This window comes from Rattus norvegicus, chromosome 13 (genome assembly GCF_021556685.1).
Source record: "Rattus norvegicus strain SHRSP/BbbUtx chromosome 13, alternate assembly SHRSP_T2T, whole genome shotgun sequence".
Taxonomy (NCBI): Eukaryota; Metazoa; Chordata; class Mammalia; order Rodentia; family Muridae; genus Rattus; species Rattus norvegicus.
The window spans coordinates 88,738,777-88,760,690 of NC_141546.1; the positions used below are offsets into that span (position 1 = coordinate 88,738,777).

Here is a 21,914-nt window from a genome sequence, read left to right on the forward strand (position 1 = left end):
AGGGGGGAAATTGGGAGAAATGTGGAAGGGGATGATTGGGGGGAGAGGGCAGACAGATATTGGGATGTAAAATGAATAAATAAATAAATGGAAAAATATACAGTAAATCTCCAGAAAATGATTTTGCCAACATCCTATGGGGAGAAAAACATGACTGGCAAGTTACCAGAGAACTAGACAACAAAAACATCAGTACTATCCCCATTTGGTTTTGATTTGGTTTTGTAAACAAAGTTTCAAACTAGCATATTGCTATACCAATATAAAGACTGAATTTGTTTTAAATTAAAATCCTTATAGCCACAGATAAGTTTGGCTAGTGTTCTTCATCAAAGAAGCTTGTTCTTGGACCTGATGAAAGATCTTATAGGGAGGAGAAGGCAGAATAATTGTAAGAACCAGAGGATTGGCACTTTCAGTGAGAAGAGTGTTTTCTATACATGATGGTGAAGCTACGTCCATAAAGTCTCATCAGTAATGTTGCTTAAATAAGACATAAAAATATGGATATGAGAAATCTCACAGGTCCCTGCCCCATGAAAAAGAACTCCAATTAATTAATTGCCAATTGCCAGAGAGAGAGAGAGAGTGAGTATATATATCAGTTTTTTCCATGGGTGAGAACCTTGATAGGTTACTTAATCCCAAAAGGTCAACTCTAAAATCATATGCACAAGAGCCACATTAAACTAGTAGGATGTATGTGTGTGTGTGTAAAACAATAAAAATCATAAATATATTCATGTATACAATTCTGAAAAAAAGTTAAACAAAAAAGAATGGAAATTTCTAAAAAAATCACCAGATTGATTTACAGAGTTGTTGTACACATTTGTAATTGCACCAACAATGGAGGAAAGTTCCCCATGCTCCACATTCTTGTTTGCATGTGCTGTCACTGGAGCTTTTCTTCTTAGCTACTGTGATTGGTGTTAAAAATAAGCTCGGGGTCATTTTGATTTGCATTTCCCTGATGACTAAAGAGGTTGAGCATTTTGTTAAGGGCTTCTTGGCCATTCAAAATTGTTCTGTTGAAAATTCTCAGCTTATCACTATACCCCATTTTGGTGGGCAGATAGTTGGCTTTTTGGAGTCTAGTTTCTTGAGTTCTTTGTATATTTTGGATATTAGCCCTGTATTGGATGTGGAGTTAGTGAAGATCTTTTCCCAATCTGTATGCTGCCATTTTGTTCTGTTGACAGTGTCCTTTGCCTTACAAAATAATATCAATCAAGCAGACACCCAAGAGCTCCCAGTGACTAAACCATCAAAGAGTACACATGGAGCGACCCATGACTCCAGCCGCATATGTAACAAAGGAAGGACCTTGTCAGGCATCAGTGAGAGGAGATACCCTTGGTCTTGTGAAGGCTCAATGCCCCAGTGTACGGGAATGCCAGGGCTGGGAGATAGGAGGAAGTGCGTGAGTGGGTGAGCATCCTCATGGAGGCAGAGGGTGAGCGGATGGCATGGTGGGTTTCCAGAGGGGAAACCAGGAAAGAGAATAACATTTGAAATTATAAATAAAGAAAATATCTAATAAAAGAAAAAACATATGTAACAATAACTAGGTTTTAGCCTACCTTTATGGAGCAAATCTCTGCAGATCTACGAAGATGTACTATCTTGTAGTGCTGCTATATAGACAAATAGATGATTCTTAAGTCTTAATGATGATGCTATAAGAATTCCTAAAATTATATCAGTGATTATTAAGCTCTTTTATAGTGGGACTGCTACTAGGTCGTTTTCTGATAGTCAAAACTCCAATGTGAACTCTTCCACTCCCCTTTGTGTCACCAGTTAATTGCTCTTAAATAGTAACCAGACTTTCTCCTACTCAGAGAACATTCCAAGATGTTATAAAACAATTAACCAAAGGTCATAAAAAAAGCAACTAAGAATTCATTATAGGTGCTAGGACAGAATATCAAATATTGGCAGGGTTTATTTTTGCAAAACCTCACTAATAACTTAGTTATGGTTTTAAACCTTCAGGGAACCCGTGGAGCTGTGGCAGGTGATGGGTGTTTAGCCAGATAATTACTCCTAATGGATATACATGTAAACAGTCACTGTTGTAAATTTCCATTTCGATTTATGATTTTTTTTGTGTGTGAACTTGTGATAAATGTTTTAACTTGTGATCATGTATTCTGAAAGATGTTTTAGGTGCTGAGGACAAGCAGAAGAGTCAGAACTGAGCTGAGAAGCATTGAGCTGTGAGAGGGAACTGAGCTGAGGAGAAGTTATTGTAGACAGAAATGGAATCAAGAACTTAGAAGTATAGGCATAGGGTTGGGACAAAAGGCACTGAGAGAAAGAGCATTATTGTGACATCGGAGCAGGAGTAGAGAGCAAGACTAGAAATAAAATGCAGAGTAGAATAACCTGAAACTACAGGTAACATAATAAATAAGAGAACCATGTGCAGCATGCAGGGGGAAACAGGAAAAAAGTAGCTGCAGAGAGAGTAGAAGGAGCAGGTAGGCTTCTTACTATGGGACCAAACAGGTCCTTTTGTAATAACAAGGCACACTTGGTCTTATTAAAAGGAACAAAGCTTCTTTTCTTACAAACTTGGGTTTAATTTATTTATCTTTAAAAGGGCAAAGGCTTTTTCTTTCTCTATGCAGTAAAGATTGGAGCTCATTTTTCATTCAGAATGAGTGAGTTCTTTCTGCACTGGTGTTTGGCCTTTTGGTCCATATGGATATGTAAATACAGATGTATGTATGTGTGTGTGTGTGTGTGTGTGTGTGTGTGTGTGTGTGTGTCTGTGTGTGTATAAGTATGCAATTGTGAGAATGTATGCATGTGTGTGTGTGTGTGTGTGTGTGTGTGTAAGTATGTAATTGTGAGAATGCATGCAAGTTTGACCCAACTGGTTTGAGTGAAATTGTGTAAATGGACATGCATGATTCTGTATATGAACTTATGTGAGTTTATGCATATTTGCTTATGTGAAGTTTTTCCTTCTGTGTTATTTTCTTCTCCTGGTTCAATGGAAGTTTATTGCTCCAAACTTTCCCCTAGCCTTATAAATGAGGCATCTGGAAAAAGGGAAAAGGCTCTAGCAGTTAATCCTTTACTTTATCTCCTGCTGTTTTTAGGATGAGGTGCTAAGTGCCAGGGACTGAAGTTTCTGGCTTCAGAGGGACACGAAAGGCAGATCAGCTACAGTAGCATAGTAACTTAGACTTAGATACGTAAACTTTTTATCACAGCAACCATAATTATCTCAGAAAACAAAGTCTTGTCCCCATATGTATCTTGTAAGACAAAGTCTTACCCTCTGCTGACACTCTTTCCCCTCTACTGCCTCAAGAAGAACTAACAGGAAAGAAGACCCCCACCAGGGATGGCCCCTGGCATGGTTTAATTATACAATGGCATACTGTTCAGCTATTAAAAGCATGAGTATCATGAATTTTGCAACAAATGGATGGAACTAGAAAATGCCATTTTTAGTAAGGCAACTCAGACCTAAAAGGACATGCTTGGTATGTACTCACTGGTGAGCGCATATTAGCCATAAGTTACAGAATACACATAATAAACCCCATAGACCCAAAGAAGAAATGTCCAAGTGAGAATGCTCGAATCTCACAAAGGGGGAATAAAATAGTCATTGGAAGCAGAGGGAGGGAGGGAACTGGGCGGGAGAGAAGATGTGGAACAGAATGGTGTGGGTCAGGTCAGATGTGGGGAGAAGAAAGAGAGTGGGCCAGAGGGCCAAATGAGTTAATGGAAATATTCAGCTGCCAGGGGTGTAGGAGGTGGGGAGATCTCTAGGAAGTCCCTGAAATTTGGGAAAGGGGAGGTTTCCAGGTGTTAATGAAAGTAACTTTAGCAGAGATACATAAGAGTGGAGATCTGGACCTTAACTAGGCCACCTCTTATAGCTAGGCAGGACCCTCAGTAGAGGGATAAGGACACCAACTGATCCACAAAACTTTTAACTCAATGTTTATGTTTTCATGAGCAAGAAACAATCCATGATACTATTAATGATACTCTGTAATGCTTATAGACTGCAGCCTAGCATAACTCTCTTCAGAGACGCTCTACCCAGCAGCTGACTTAAACTGATAGATACCCACAGTCAAACATTGGACAGAAGTTGGGACTTTTATGGAAGAGTTGGGAGAAGGATTGAAGGCCCTTAAAGGGATAAGAATTCCATAGGAAGAGCAACAGAGTCAATTAACCTGGACTCTTGTTGGGATTTCTCATAGACTGATCCACCAACCAAAGAGCATACATGGGCTGGACCAAGGCTTATAGCACATATGTAGCAGATATACAGCTCTGTTTCAATGTGCATCCCCTAACTGCTGGTGAAAGGACTGTCCCTAAAGCTGTGCCTGACTATGGAATCCTTTCCTCTACAGGGCTGCCTTGTCTGACCTCAGTGGCAGAAGATGTACCTAACCCTGCAGAGACTTGAAGTGTCAGGGTGGAGGGATAACAAAGGAACTTAACTCTTTCAGAGGAGAAAGGAAGGGGCATGTGGGGCAGGACACTGGTGTTAGACTCCGGACAATCAAATAACAGTATTCAAAATGGGATACAGAGCTAAACAAAGAATTCTCAGATGAGGAATATTGAATGGCTGAGAAGTACTTAAAGAAATGTTCAACATCCTTACTCATCAGGGAAATGCAAATCAAAACAACCCTGAGATTCCACCTCATACCAGTCAGAATGGCTAAAATCCAAAAATCAGGTGGCAATACATGTCAGCAAGTATGTGGAGAAAGTGTAACACTCTTCCATTGTTGTTGGGATGGCAAACTGGTACAACCACTCTGGAAATCAATGTGCAGGTTCCTCAGAAATAGCTCTACCTGATGACCTACCTATAGCACTGCTGTACAGCAATATACAGCAATGGTCTAACATACAACAAGGACACATGCTCCACTATGTTCATAGCAGCCTTATTTATAATAGCCAGAAGCTGGAAAGAACCCAGATGCCCTTCAACAGAGGAATGGATACAGAAACTATTGTATCCACACAATGGAGTACTACTCAGCTATCAAAAACAATGACTTCATGAAATTCATAGGCAAGTGGATTGAAATAGAAAATATCCTGAGTGAGGCAACCCAATCACAAAAATACACACATGGTATGTACTCAGTGATTAGTGAATATTTGTCCAAAAGTTTGAATTACCCAAGGTACAACCACACCATATGAATCTCAAGAAGACAGACAACCAAAGTTCTTCTTAAAAGGGGGAACAAAAATATTCATAGGAAGGGGTATGAGACAAAGTTTGTAGCAGAGACTTAAGGAATGGCCATTTAGAGCCTGCCCTACCAGGTGATAGAGCCCATATATATACAGCCACCAAAACTAGAGAATATTGATGAAGCCAAAAGTGCCTTCTGACAGGAGCCTGATATAGCTGTCTCCTGAGAGGCTCAGCCAAAGTGTGACAAATACAGAGGCGAATGCTAGCAGCAAACCATTGAACTGAGAATCTGGTACCTGTTGGAGGAATTAGAGAAAGGATTGAAGAAGCTGAAGGGGCTTGCAATCCCACAACAACAATACCAACCAACCAGTGCTCCCATGGATTGAACCACTACCCAAAGACTACACATGGATAAACCCATTGCTCCAGCTGCATATGTAACAGAGGATAGCCTTCATGGGCACTAATGGGAGGAGAAGCCCTTGTTCCTGCCAAGGCTGAACCCTGTAATGTAGGGGAATATCAGGGTGGGGAGGTAGAAATGGAGGTTGTTCTGGAGGGGGAATACCCTTATAGAAGAAGGGAAGGTGGATTGGATAGGGGGCTTATGGAAGGGAATCCAAGAACCAGAATAATATTTGAAATGCAAATAAAAAACATCCAAATATATGTTGAAATAGTAAATATACTTGAGGTTATATTCTATATCACAAATCACAGATTTTGATTCTAACACTTTTGTACTGAGTTCTAAGGCTATATGGAAATTAAAAAATGCTAACGTACCTCATCATGATCATGTGAGTGATCTTTTACTAAGGAAACAAATGTTTACTGATATAATATACTTCTATAATATGTAAGATAATAAGGATATGAAACTGGCAAAAAAAATCTTGTTCTTAAAACTTGCCAGTTGAGAAAGAGGAGATTTTTTTTAAGTGTAAAAAAACTAAGCAATATTTAGAACATTATCCTTGATATGACTATGTGTTCCGTAGGAAACAGAAAAGGAAATGTACAGTAAGTTTATCTAGGGTGAGTAGGGGACTTCTTAGTTTAAGATTGGTTAAGTTGAAACCCATTGAAAGTGCTAAGGATGAGCAAAGCTTTGAGGGAAAGTGGATGGCTCAATAGATTTAAGCAGAAAACTTTCAGGCACCAAGGAGGCCAGCCTAAAGCCAGAATCAGATTCTCCTGTGTCTGAAATGGAGTGTGTTGGATAGATCTAAGGAAAACTAGAGCTGGGAAGTGAAAGGGGAAGAGATCATAGGGCTTTGAGGGCCTTTGTAAGAGTTAGACTTTTGTAATTTACTCTCAGCATGGAGGAGCTAGGGCACAGTTTGGAGCAGATGAGGGGTGCTGTCTGGCCTGCAGAATCATCCTCCACGTGGAGCCAACAGTACAGGGTGGCACAGCTGAAACCTCTAATTGATATGGCAATCTTCAAGTAATTATGGTGAGATGTGATGTTGTTAAGTGTATGAAGGTAAGCTTGTATGGTGGGATAATTTCAAAAATGAACAACACTTTTATGAAGTTTTGCTGCCAATCTAGCAGAAAATCTTGCTAACATAAAAATAAGTGGAAAGACAGAGGAATCTGGAGGGAAAAAATAAGGAATGGATATGATCACATTACATGATTTATTCTCATGATGAATAACAAAGGTTTAAAAAGTAAGTGAGACTCTATTGATTGTGATTTCAATAAAGATACATTTTAATCACAATGCTAAAAACATGTGTGCATCTGAATAGTCAGTGTTCAGTGATAAAAAGCATTTTATAAAAAATTGTGTGTGCATGCTTTTTGTGGTCATTTTCATCTCTTTTATCATTCTATTTAGCTGGGTGCATTTTTAATTTTTAATTTTTTTGAATACTAGATATTAATTCCAGGATCTTAGATGTGTGAGAAAGTGCTTTGTAATCAAGAAATGTTCCATGTCTCAAAAACCATCTTTAAATTGATTTTACCATTTGCAATTTATCTTTACCCTGTAAACAAATTAAATTTGGCCTCTAACTCTGATTATATTTGCCCTAAAATGAGTTTCTATTTTTTTTAGATTTACTCATTTATTTTATGTTTGTGAGTGCACTGTTGCTGTCTTCAGACACACCAGAAAAGGGTATCAGATCCCATTACAAGTGGTTGTGAGCCACCATGTGCTTGCTAGGAATTAAACTCAAGATATCTGGGAGAGCAGTCAGTGCTCTTAACTGATGAGTCTTCTCTCCAACCCATATGTTTCTATTTTTAACCTTTGAAAAGTCAATGGCTTCCTAATCTTTTATCTTAAAGGGTTTCCATTTTATTCTATAGGATAATTGAATGTAGTGAAGGAGCTACACATGGCTTGATAATGCTACTATGATGCTCACGTGGTACACTCATTTCTGGAAACTTTTCATAATAAAATTCAAAACAACTAACAAAGATAGAAGAAAATGAAGAGTTGCTGATGAAGTGGACTGAACACTGAAGACTTATGCAGAATTAGCCAGGAAAATATGCTAAGAGGAATCATTCTTCATTTGTCCTTTCTTTAGAAAACAGCTTAATGAGCCACATGAAGCAGATACAGACAAATGCAGAAAGGACAAAGGAAGAGTCATGAGGTAAAAGGCAACTAAAAACCATGGAGATTCCATAGGCTATGAAATACTGACAGTATTGAATAGATTTAAGCATGTAATTCAATCCTCAGAGTATTGCTTTTGACATTGCAGATCAGAAGATAGAAATATGCAAGAGACAGACAGTGAGGAGGAGTGAAATATGATTGTGAAATAATGACTTGCTGAACATGACATGCCTACAGAACCCATGAACTCATAGTAGGTATGTTTATCTGCAAAAGAAATAAAGGAGAGCAAGTCAGCCAAAATATGAACATGGATGGAAAGGTGCTTTCTAAACACACACCTTACAAAGGAGACATTGGCAGTGGGCACCTACTAATAAGCGGTATTCTTCCTTTAGAGAGTGTGGCCACTGGTAGACTTTCCGTACTCCAGAGGATGACTTCACCCTTGTCAACTTAGACACAGCACTAACTGGACTTACTTAACAAGAATAATAATGAAAGGAGAAGACAAGAAGTCATGGGGAAATATGGAGAAAGTAAGAGATCCAGGGTAGATATGATATTCGTCAGTGCACACATGTATGAGATTCTCGAAGAAGAAAAATACTAAAATAAAAAAATACAGGAAAATTAAAAACCATATTTTGCATGTGATGTGGAAATAGAAAAGGTGTTTAATACATAATCAGACATCTTTGGTTATGGAGCGAATCACTCTGAAATAAGTGACTGAAAATAGAAAATTTCTCATAATTTCATATATTAGCCATTTAGGATAGAATGGAATCCATAATTTTTTCCAGTCTTTTATTATTGTCCCTATGTGCTCTTGGATCAACCAGGTGTTTGCTTGCAGCTGGCTAAACTACATTCCAACTTATAACTAGGTAAACTTTGATGTATAAATGTACAATGACATCTGCAGTTCAGTGAAGTAAGTCAGCATATACAGGTTCTTATGAAGAGGCTTCATATGCATGAGCTTGATTGCTAGATCTCAGAAGGTAGTAGAAGAGAACCAAGTCCCTAGAGTTGTCTTCTGAACTTGACACATGATATGCTCATACCTGCACATGCATATACACACATGCACATATACATGAGAGATGCATAAGATTAAATAATTTAAAACAGCTCTTAGACAATTATTCAGAAAGTCATAAACATGTTTGAACTCTACATCCAAATTTTATTTATTCACATTTAAATAGTGGTGGTTCTGACAAGTTTAAGTAAGAATGCTTACATTACAAAGCAATTTATTCATGTTTTTAAAGAGTAATGTGAAATATAGAAGACTATTCACCTTACTCCTTTGAAACCCTTTGAGCCTGAAATTCTATAATACATTATGCAGTAACCAGTACATTTTTTAATGAACTGAGTGTGTAGTTAATTAAATTAAATAAGCTGAAAGTAGAGAAAATTTGTCTTTTGTGTCAGAAAACGGTAGTTGAGCAATGATGGATGACAGAGGAATCTAGAGCTAGAAAGGTAAGAGGGATGTGAACATTGGCAACTATTGGAACTATTTTATGTAGTGTTCATCTTGTCCTCTAAGCTGTGGCCTCATCAACACATGTAATCACAACAATGAAGGGAAGGAATGAAACTAGTATGATATGAGACATATGTCAATTTGTGCTTAAAGCAGGAGAATTCACATGTACTGCTTCACCTGTCAAGAGTCTGATACTTGTTATGTAAACAAGTGGCCACCAGTGACCTAGAGTCACAGTTCATCATTCCTGTTAACAGCAGAAGAAAAAACATCTGTGGCAATAGAAAAAGAATCATCAGGACACAAAGAAACAACAGTGAGACTCCGAACTTCAAGAAGGGCTTTACTATCAAGAATTGAGATCTATTTCTGAGCCTGAGCATCTCGCTTCCGATGAAAAAGCCTCCCAATTGCATCTTTCATTTCCTTGTTTCTTAGACTGTAAATAATGGGATTGAGAAATGGAGCAAGGATAACGAAAGTGACAGCAATTACTGTGTCCCAGAAGACTGAATAGGTGGCCGAGAATCTCAAATACATGACAGCCACACTGCCAAAAAACAGCAAGAAAACAGCAAGGTGGGCTGCACAAGTGGAGAAAGCCTTGTGCCTCCCTTCTGCTGAGGGCATCCCTAAAATTACCATGATGATCCGGATATATGACAAGGCAATCACAAGGAAGGAGGCCAGGATCTCTACTGCATGGATAGCGTCCACAATAACCACCAACGATGTATCTGTACAGGCCAACCTGAGCACAGGGGTAAAATCACAGAAGATCTGATGGATCTTGTTGGAGCCACAGAAAGGCAAGGTTGCAATCCATGCAATCTCAGGGAGTACCAGAAGGAAGCCACAGAAGCAGGAGCCAGCTGTCAGTTGGATACAAAGTTTGGAAGTCATGATGGTTGGGTAACGGAGAGGATAGCAGATAGCTATGTACCTGTCAATGGACATCGCTGTCAGGACACAGCCTTCTGTGATACCCAGTGAGTGGAAAAAGTACATCTGCATGAGGCAGCCACCTAAGGAGATGGTCTTCTTCTCACTGACTAGACTGGAGAGCATCTTGGGAATGGTAGTTGTGGTATACCAGATCTCCAGGAACGACAGCACGCTGATGAAGAAATACATGGGTGTGTGCAGAGCCAAGTCCAGCTGGACAGCAACAAAGATCACTAGGTTCCCTGAGATGATGAATGCATAGACAAGAATTAATAGAATAAAAAATAACAGGCCACCTTCATACAGAGGTGGGAACACAGAGAAGAGGAACTCAATCACCATGGTTTGGTTCTGGCTGGCAACCAATTGGGTCATCTATGAAGGTAAAAAAAAGACATAAGGGATTTCCTGGAAAATCAATGTTGTTTACACACAGATTCCTTTCTACATTCAATTACTTATATTGAAAACTGGATCCTAAAGAAGCCAGTTAAAAACTATTTCCAAACTATAATTCCATGCCAGAACAGTTGAAATATTTATAGCACAATCTAATTTCTGAGTGACCTTCTCTCACTGTCAGATTTATGAAAAGAAAAAGAAATGACTCAGAAGTTTAGTATCAGAATATATTTTCTGGAAATTCAGCCATTTTCAGAGTTACCCATAACCCCTGTGTGATTGGTCTCAAACCTTTCAGTTTGAATTTTAAATGTTTCCTTTTCCTGTTCTTCAGGGAGGAAGTTAAGTAAAACACAAAGTAATTATGAGGAACACTTTTAACAATAATATTCTTTGTTAAGTTTTTACTTTTCCCTCAAGCAATACTGCCCTTGATGCTGGCTGGCTGAATATCAGTTTCTGGATTTCTTATTTGTTTGCTTTGCACCGGAACTTCTGTATTTCACCAGGTGCTAATTGTGCAGACTTACCCTCACCTTCTCTACTTTCTCTGTAGCTTTCCCTTTTCCCTCTTCAGATCACTATGACAATTGCTCAAATTAAGAGTCTCTCCAGAATTACCTTGTACCTAATTAGTAGCCATCTCTGCACAAACTTAGAGCTACCCCTGAACACTGACCATCATTCCCCTACAAAGGCTATGTTAAGAGACAAAAGAAAGGCATCGTTCTCAGTTTTAACAATCACACAGTTTTTAAGATGGCTATCTTGGGGGATGGGGAAGCTCCTAAAGTTGACCTTCAGTAAAACTACATTATCTCTACTTGGTGAGATGACAAAGAATCACCTTTCTTGCAAAGCTAATTCGAATTAGTGAGTGCTGAATCCACACTCTCTTACCATCTCCATATTCTATTCCCTGGTATCCAGATGTCTAAGGAGTCATTCTGGAGATGAGTTTTCCTGACTGTGACCTTTGTCTCTCCTTTTCTCTCCAAACATTCAAGGCTCTCTGCCTCACAATCACTGCCATCACTAATGTAGTTCTAAACCAAATTTGCATCCAACTATTTTGAAAATCAATAGTTCAGCAAAAATAAGACCACACTCTTAGTTTAATTTTTGGCAATTTCATATCTTTTACTTTCTGTATCTACTTTTATTGAAATTTTGGGTGTTAATTTCCCTATGGTCATGGAAATCTCTGTGATTTCTACTGCCAGAGCAAATATTCTCTTGTTCAACTGTACTTCGACTGATATCTATTTGACATCTAATATATATTTGTGGCATTTCAAATATTCACATTTCAGCATTATCTCCCTAAAGTAGGCTAAAACCTCTTTAAGAGGAATGACAGGAGAATTAAGATGTCACTAATTAATTTTTGTGCAGTGATACTAAATCTAGTTATACATGTTTGCTTTATATGCATTATGTAATGTGTTTCTACTCATGTTAAATTAATACTTAATATTACCCAAAAGATAAATTGAGAGCAAATGAGAAATAACCGTTTTAAATTACTGAAAACAGTAATTTAAAAGTAAGGTATGTTTGTCCTAAAAGTCTATGGCCTTGTTTTGTGAATCTTTACATGTATATTTATACCTATCCTGGTTTTATGGTGCAGATATGATGTGCTTTCTTTAGGTGGTCAAAGTAGATTCAAAAAATGCATTGCATATTAGTAAAATTAGTTCACAGTAGGTGTTTCTGGCTTTCCATGCCAAGCTTTGAGAGAGGAAGAAGAGAGAAACAGGCTTCAAAATGAAATAAACTGGGATGCTCAGCCACAGAGCAGAGAGGGAGCACGCAAAGGAAAACATGAAAGACTGGACGTGCCCTCTGACTAAATTATTTATTTATCTGCCCTGCTTTGTATGTAATTTCTCATCTGTAGCAAAGTGCACGGACTCTGCATAGCAGGAAAGCACAGAGCTGTGGGAATGGCTAAGTAAGTTCAGTGATAAGTATCTCAGAGAAGCTCAAAATATGATTCTTTTGTTGCCCTAAGCCTGGACTTTCTTCCACCAGTAAACTGTCTCATTATTCATCATTAATCAATTGTTCAGCTGACACACAAGATTGTCTGATGTGTGGCAACTTCTCCCAAAGATTTCAGAACTATATGCAATTCAACAAAAATCATTATTGCACTTGGAACAATAATGAATATAAAAATAATGTAACAATAATGTAATAATGTAAAAATAATTCATGGAATAATAGAAAACTAGCAGAACATAAAAAGGTCAGTCTACAAATATGACTTGGACAGTAAAATGATCTGATTTAGCATTTAGTGATTAAATAAAAATGTTACCTTGATCGATGACTCCCTTGAAGGCTGGAATTGTATGGACCAACAGAATTACAATGCTCAAAAGACTTTAGATATCAATATCTTCATTGGATAGCTGACTTCGATTCCCTTTTAGTGTCCACTGCCCATTTCATGTCCCACAACTGAAATTCTTTACTAATGTAATGAAATTCCAAAAATAAACAGTTAGACTCTAAAGTGTAGAAGGCCTGCAAGAAGGAGCAGTTGGAGAGCAGAAGTCTCACTGCAGGTTGAATTTCAGAAATCTGCACAACCTACCCTGTCCTCCCTGCACAACTCACCCTGCCTGAGGCCACCAAGCACTCCTCAGTCTCTGCAGCCAGGGTCACTTCTGTACACCCTGGTGAATATACAGGTTCTCTGAAGATGACTTTGTGGGATATATAGGATGGAAAGATACCCTTTCTTGGGTGTTTCTCTTTAGATGATATAATGTCTAAAGGAGGCGTCCTATGCTTCTCTTAGGGACAAATTAAGAGGAAAGTGTAGCATAGTAATGATTCATCCCCCAGAGTCATTCCCATGCATTCTCCTGTGACTACAAAGCCTGCCTATCATGCAGAAGCACCAGGAAACAGAGCAAACAAAGAATTTACTGTAGACTGTAAGGAAGAACCCTTCAGAAAACATGGCTTTTCCCTTGGTTCCACATTCCTTTCTATTTCTTTCCCTGCCTATACATGTACATGTTTTAAAACTTTCCAACCATACTTATGAGATGAATCGACACCAAGTTATAAGTGTAATTATTTTGTTTTAGTTGTTTTTTATTTTTTTATTTTTAAAACCACTTTACAATTTAAATATATTTTGACAATGATCTTCCTCTTCAAGTTATTCCAGATTCTCTCCTCCTCCTTACTCACCTAACTTCTTTCTCAAAAATTAAACCAAAAATCAATAGCAACAATGAAACACCCAAAATCTAGAGAACAAGATATGACATCAATCAGAACATCAAATCATTACAAAATAAAATCCCACACACACAATTGCTCCTGAACATGAGATCCTCCCCATAGTGGTAGATATATCAAGTGTCATCCAACTGGAGAAAACTGATTGTCCTTCTCACTGAAGGTGTAAATGACAATTACTTCTGATTATTTTTAGAACTCAATGAGTATCAACTGAGTGAATATTAACTGTTTAAACAAGAAAACTATAGGAATGTGCAGCCAAAAGACCATGAAGAGGTGAGATTGTGCCTTCTTGCGATGACATGAAGACTATACCCATGAAATCTAAATATCATGGCTGATTAAACAAAAACCAAACAATCCAAACAACAGCTGACATACTAACAAAGTTCGAAAAATATCTCAGGGTTCCATTCCTAGATGAAGAGCAGCAAGCAATTAAAAACTGCTGAGAAATTTTAATCTTCCCCAGAAATGAGGTCCCTGGATATTTAACCAATACCAAGTGGTCAACCCTAGAACCATAAGCAAGAATTAAGACTTAGTGGGTTGTTTTTATATATTTGTTCATTTATATGTAACAGCAATGATTAAAAAGGAGAAAGCTACAAATTTGGGAGGGTGTGAGTGGGAAAGTAGGAGGAGAGAATGAATATAATTATATTTTCGTGAAAGAAATATATGTTTCAAAGGAAAACAAAGAAATATACTGCATAAAATACAAAGAGAAAACTGCATTAAAGACAGTTCATAATTTGATATTAAAAGTTACAGAAGAAATATTAAGAGAATACTTAGCAGGGAAATGTGTACAGGCCAATGCATTTGAAAAATATGCTATTATTTCCAAGTACCAGTCAATTCAGGGAGCCATTAAAAGGAATGAAAAAATTAACAAAAGTCAAGAGTTTGAAAACATGTGTCCCAAATACATGCAAAATTTCATTATGCTGTGTTGGAAGATAGCAAATCTCTACATAAATCTATACAGAAGGAATTTCACGAGTAGAATGTTTCAGAGACATAAATATATCAATCTCCCCCAATTCAGTCTATTATTTCAATGTAGTTCTAATCAAAATCCACTTTGGGATCTGAAAAATGACACAGGGAGAGATAAAAACCTAAGAACTGGACACACTAAGGGAGAAGGTTGCAATAGTGAGGTTATTTTACTTTTTCAAATATCATTAAAAGTAATAAAATGTCAATAGCAGCGATAAACCAATTGAAAAAGACTAATGAAATATGACACATTATGGAGTAGACACAAGTATATACAACAGGGAAATGATGAACAAAGCTGACACAATGTGTCTAATTTACACCACTCAAATTCATGTTCAGTCTAAGAGAAAATTACAGTAAAACCAAATTGCTAACTGATTTCACTGAAGATATAGATATAGATTAACAGTTTAACCTAAATTAAGCTTGAATAGATTAATTTAACGAGTTCATTATAAAGCAAAAGGATAAAATACACAGTCATGAATCAATTCTCATCATCCTTAACTTAAAAAATTTTTATTCAGAATACAAAGAGTAAATTCAAACTAATAAGGAAATGATCATCATCCCAGTTGAAGAAATTAAGAGATATGTACAAACACATAAAGCACACATACATTTATAATACATATTGTTTGAAAATATATCAACAAATATGATGCCTTAGAATGATAGAAGCTATAATCAGGTATCTTGCATGGGTAGTCTAGGCCCTCTGTAAATATGTAATGGTTGTGTAGATTGGTTTCCTTGTGGGTCTCATAACAGTGGGAGAAGGGCTATTTCTGACTTGTTTGCTTCAGGACCCTTTTCTGTCTACTGGGCTACCTGGCCTAGCCTTGAACTGAGGGTTTGTGCCTCATCTTATTGTGACTTATAATCCTGGTTCAACACAAATTTTATGGAGAAGGAATGGTTATCCTTGGAAGTGTTTCTTTCACAAGAGATTGCTGGGATGACTAAAAAGTGAAAAATTTCAGAGGAGACCCCATTTCTTCCATGACTGCTAATAACTCATTGGTGTTTTGGACCATTCTAACAAAGTTCTGGTGAAACTGAAACTATTTAAAGTACTCTCAAATCATGCTGTACTCACAGTTGTTCCAATGACTACTGAAGAAGAAAACTTGGGGTTTGAACCACAGGCTGTGAGCTTCAATCCTTTTGTTCTTAGTTCATCCCCTGTCTCAGTCTACCTGACATTCTGTAACAGAAACAATTCTTTCATACATTATACAGAAAAGAAAACCAAGTATCCATTCCATCTGCTATCTACCCTGATTTAAAAATTCTAGCTTCTCAGTTTTTGATTATTACAGGTAAATATGCTATGAACATAATTGAGCAAGTGTCCTTTGGGAATGGTGGAGCATCTTTTGGGTATATGCGCAGGAGTGATATAGCTGGGAATTGAGGTAGAATTATTCTCAATTTTCTGTGAAACTGCCAAAATGATTTTCAGAATGGTTGTGCAAGTTTGCACTCCCACCAGCAATCTAGAAGTATTCCCCTTGCTCCACATCCTCACCAGCATGGTTGTCTCTTGAGTTTTATCTTAGCCATTCTGGGTGTAAGGTAGAATTTTGGAATTGTTTTGATTTGCATTTCCCTATGACTAAGGACACTGACCATTTCTTTAATTGTTTTTCTGCCATTAGAGTTACCTCAGTAGAGAATTCTGTTTAGCTCTGTACTCCATTTTGGAGGTGTGTTATTTTAGTTGTTGGTTTCTAATTTCTTGAATTCTTCATATATTTTGATATTAACCCTCTGTCAGATGTAGGGTTGGTGAATATCTTTTCCTAATCTGTAGGCTTTCATTTTGTCCTATTGGCAGTGTTCTTTGACTTATAGAAAATTTTCAGTTCCATTTATTAATTGTTGATATTAGTGTCTGGGCCATTGGTGCTCTGCTGAGTAATTTGTTTCCGATGCCAATGAGTTCAATGCTATCTCCCACTTTTTGTTCTATTAAATTTATTTTACCTGGTTTTATGTCTAGGCCTTTGATTCAGTTGTATGTGAGTTTTGTGCAGAATAAGAAATATGGATCTATTGGCATTCTTCTACACGCAGACATCCAGAAACTGAAAACAACCTAAATATTCCTCAACTAAAGAATGGATAAAGAAAATGTGGCTCATTTACTCAGTGGAATACTATACAGCGATTAAAAACAAGGATATCATGAATTTTGCAGGCAAATGAATGGAACTAGAAAATATCATTCTGAGTGAGGTAACCCAGACCCAAAAAGACAGGTATGGTATGCACTCATTTATAAGTGATATTAGCCATAACGTACAGGATAACCAAGCTACAATCCACAGACCACTGCCTCCCAAGGGTGTGTATTGCCATTGCCTGGCTTCTTTGCAATTTTCTAAGCTAATGAATATTGTTGTTCTAACACAGTTCCCTAGAAATCCCCTAAAAGAGTGCAAGTCAAAGTCTCTCTTAAATAATATATTTTACACTGAGTGTACTTAATTTTTTGTTACTTAAAAAATGACTTTGTTTTTTAAAAATTGTTTTATTTGCATTCCAAATGTTGCCCCCCTTCCCAGTCCCCTCTCCAAGAGTTCTTCATCCCATCCTCCTTCACTTTGCCTCTGAGAGAGTGCTTACCCTACCTCCTCCACCTCCATCCCTCTTCCCTGGGGCATTAGGCACATTATCTCCCACTTTGGACAACAAGGCAGTCCTCTGCTACATATGTGCCAGTGGCCATGAAATAGCCCATGTAACATCAACTATAGGTTCTGATTTTCTGAAACTATTATGTACACAGATTTAAAGGTGTAAAAATTAAAATGATTCTAACACACTATGTAACTATGTAGTTATACATGCAGGTTTTATATATATATATTGGATGGCAGAAGAGATGGATATGGTCATATTTCATTGTTTACTTGCAATAATTCTCAAGAATAAAAACAATACAATACATATTATATGATATATCCATACACACACACACACACACACACACACACACAAACACACATTTCCTTGCCCTGTAAACCTGCCACCTGCCACTTGAAAAAGGAGAGAAATTTTTAATGAATTTTTTTTACAAAAACAAGCAAAATTTTATGAAATTATCAAGAGCATGCAATTATATGCTCTGTGGGAAATAGGAAATAACATCTGTAAGAATAAATTTACCAAGAGCTCATTGGGGATCTGTAAATTTCAGTAGATGACTCAAGCTGAAACTCATTTGGAATGCTATAAAACTCTGAACAAAATGGTGGAACTACATGGAGAGAGGATTCTGGCAACTGTAACAGCCAGCAGAAAGACGTTAAGGGGGCTGCTTAAGAAATCAAAGTCTATCAGCTCTGAAGGAATGTGCTAGCTATGGGTTATAGAATACTAGAGTTCAGGGAAATGAAAGAGAGATTGATCACTGGATTTTGAGAGCCTTATATAAAATTTAGATTTCCCTAATTTACTCTAAAAAATTAGGGAGCATTGAAGCATTTGAAATGAAGGAGAGATACTACTGATGCAAAGCTTAACAGTTGATGCTGCTATGCTCATACATGGAATGGAAATTTCACAAATAGACAACGCTTTCATGAAGTTTTATTACCACATGCAACAGAAAACTGGAATAGCAGAAAACAAGTGGAAATTCAGTAAGTCGGGTGGGAGAAGGAAGAGATGCATGTGGTCATATTTCATTGTTTGCATGTATTAATTCTCAAGAATAAAGAACAATCAACAGTGTGAGGGAAAATTTATTATCAATAAAAGAAAAAAGGAAAAGGAAAAAGGAAAAAAGGAAAATTCTATTAATTATTGCTTTCAATAATGAGAAAAGTAATTTAGACAGAAGTGCATATGTTTATACATTCTATTTCTATTAAATGAAAAAATATAGAACATGTTGATGTTTTCTATGCTATATTTCATCTTTTCTCCTATGTTCTACTCCATTTCATTAGAAATAATAGTTTTTGTTATCCTGGGATTCAAACCCTGGCATAATACAAACAAGACAAGGGCTCTGTCATTGAAGTATCCCTGACCACTAAAATCTTTTAACCTTATGTGACTGTACAGTAATGTAGCTTTATTCTAAATTTGTAAACAATAGTAAATTAGTTCTCTAATTGTGATCTATGGCTTAAAATATAACAGTTTCCATTTTAAACTTTTGATAAATGTAAATGTATTGACCATAATGTATATCCTATTTACATAATATAATAACTAAATGTAATAAAGGAGATACAAACTTTTTAGCCATACCAATATGATATTCAAATAGTATAATCTTTTCTGTAACAATTACTAATAAATTTAAAAGGATTAACAGGAGGAGTCAACAAAGAGCATTCTCTGATGAAATTAAAAACCTCATGACAAATGAGTCATGAAAGTGAGATAAGCGGAATCATTATGACAATGCTCTTTTTAAAAAAAAAAGATTTATTTATTTCATGCATGTGAGTTCACTGTTGCTGTCTTCAGACACAACAGAAGAGGGCATCGGATCCCATTACAGATGGTTGTGAGCCATCATGTGGTTGCTGGGATTTGAACTCAGGACCTCTGGAAGAGCAGTCAGGGCTCTTAACTGCTGAGCCATCTCTCCAGCCCTGACAATGCTCTTAATTTGGAAACAGTTGCATGAACCCTGTAAACCAAAGGCCAATTTGAAAATGACGAAGAGTCATGAAATAAAACTGGGTAAATACAATATGCATCAGATGTCAGATATTGGATTTAATATGATATGCCTATGACAACAATCAAATGAATGCATTTGAGCAATAAATTGTATTCATAGGCTAGCATCTACGTCTTTCTGAAGAAGGGAAATAAAAATGTCAGAGAACAAGGAAGAGAGTTATGACAAGTTCTCTTCTGACTACAGCATTCATGAACTCACAGAAGCTGTGCTTGTCTGCATAAGACCCTCACAAGAACATGCTAGCACAAATTCCTACATATATAAGGAAGGTGTTATTAGGCTCATGCCTTTCTGAGGAATTATTGAACATTGGTTGATACTGAAGGAAAAAGAATCATTCTTCTCTAAAGGTATGGCTACTGGTAGGCTCTAGTGGATAGCCATAAACTCATGTCCTCGTGCTAGCAGTAATTTGGCCCAGGGAATTAATGAAGAGGAACAAGAAGTGGGGGAAAAGAAGAATAATTATAAGAAGAAGCATAATAATAAGAAGAAAATAGCTGCATGAAGGCAGGGAGGATCTGGATGGGCTTCAGGATAATGGGTGGACATGGTTATATTATACATGTATGGAAATTTGAAAATAATAAGAAAATAGTGAATAAAAGTAAAAAACAATATCCCTGATGAGTATTTTAACATGTATATAGTTGTTTATATGTTATAGATATATGTTTAACACATACATATGAATTTAAAATAACACATAAAGGTGTTATTTTGATAGTGCAAGTAGAAGTAATGATTCAAGAGATCTAATCGGATATCTTATGCTACAGAACAAATCCTCTTTCAAAATTAGTGACTTAAAAAACTCATAATTTCATATATTGACAACTTGGGCTAAAAGCAAATAGGTTATTTTCTAGTTCTCAATCATTACTTCTGTATTAATCAATTGTTTGCCTGCAGCTTGCTGAAGTAGTTTTCCACCTGTGGTCTTTCATTTATAATGGAGTAATTGCGTTTGTTCATCCAGTGACTAGGTAGAGTAGCAGTGTATTAGTATGCAGGGTCTCAGGAGGGTTCGTCTAAGAAGTGGCCCACAGACTCCCTGTTACATCGCACTGGCCAAGTCAAGGGGACTTAGGAGGGGAGGGAGACTTCATCCTCCGATAGGAAAAGGTGCAATTCACCTTTCAAGAATATTGGATATAGGGAGAGGTTATAGTTTGCTGTTTCTGAAGTGTATAAATTTCTAGCATTCTCAAACTATGCTGAAATCCACATTAGAACTTCCAATGTACTTATCTAGACGTGAGTTAAAATGGGAAGCGCTGATCTCAATTTAGAATAGGTGATTAAAGAAAATTTAGAACAAAGTAAACACTTTCAAAGGATTGTTGTTTAGAATGTATTCCAGTTTTTTAAAAAATGAAATATTCAGAGAAATATCCATAGCATTTGAAACATTTAAGTACTTCTGAAACAGGTAACTGCTAAAAATTTTTGCCCCCAATTCTACTGATAGCCATTCTCGCTACTAATATATTTCTTTAACATAATTATATGTATGTGTATACACATACATACATACATACATACATACATACATACATACATACAGAAAGTTATACTACATTGAAACTCTTTGGAACACATTACATTAAGGAAAACTCATGAGAAACTATCAAAAGATCTTTACTAGTAATTAAAACCATAGGGAAATCAAGTTCATTCCCCGTAATTACTAGGGAGAAATACTTCAGCAGATAAATCTTGCTGAGAAGGCTTTAGAAATAGGTATAAGAGTCTCTCTTCAGGAACTAGAGAGATTTAAACTGAATACATCCAGGGAAAAGAAGGGAACTCATTGTTCCGGGTGGAGGTAAGAGAAGGATCCATACCTGTCTGCGACTTACGTGAACCATTGTCATGAAGATAGTCCTCCAAGCTGGTAGAGGGGAACAGTCACTTAGCTAGCACTCCTTCCAGGACCTGAATAATATTGGGGACTAGTATTTATCTTGGGAAAGAAAAACATTCATAAAACAGAAATCAATGGCAATATCACATCATTTATGTGGCATATCAGAATAATGAATATTTTTACTGCTGCTATTTCCCTCTGTTACGACATCCTCAGGGTTTTCGAAACAAAATTAGAATCCAAGGACAAGCTACAGCATTTCCCATTGCTTTGACAACTTCTCATAATTCCAATCCATATACGTAGATCAGTGTGTGGTCAGTCACCGATCAGCTTGCTCTGCAGCTTAAGCTAATCTTGTCTCTGTGTTTAGAGGTCACATGCGTCCTTCCCCTTGCTTGTGTTTCC

At 36.9% G+C, this 21,914-nt stretch overlaps 1 protein-coding gene across 2 annotated transcripts; it reads right to left on the reverse strand.

Annotated features, from left to right (window-relative positions):
* Nucleotides 1–8,973: 8,973 nt before the first annotated feature.
* Nucleotides 8,974–21,826, reverse strand: Or6k6 (olfactory receptor family 6 subfamily K member 6). 2 transcript variants are annotated; one of them, XM_087580308.1, is made up of 5 exons: nt 21,484–21,826; nt 16,025–16,132; nt 12,977–13,127; nt 10,588–10,623; nt 8,974–10,490 (listed from the first exon to the last, which is right to left on the reverse strand). In XM_087580308.1, the coding sequence occupies exon 5, from the start codon at nt 10,435–10,437 to the stop codon at nt 9,667–9,669; it is 771 nt and encodes a 256-aa protein (XP_087436434.1). In that variant the 5' UTR covers nt 10,438–10,490; nt 10,588–10,623; nt 12,977–13,127; nt 16,025–16,132; nt 21,484–21,826; the 3' UTR covers nt 8,974–9,666.
* Nucleotides 21,827–21,914: the final 88 nt, after the last annotated feature.

Coding starts and splice junctions, on each gene's coding strand:
- Or6k6 (XM_087580308.1), bottom strand. CDS start 10,437: ATGTATTTCTTCATCAGCGTGCTGTCGTTCCTGGAGATCTGGTATACC.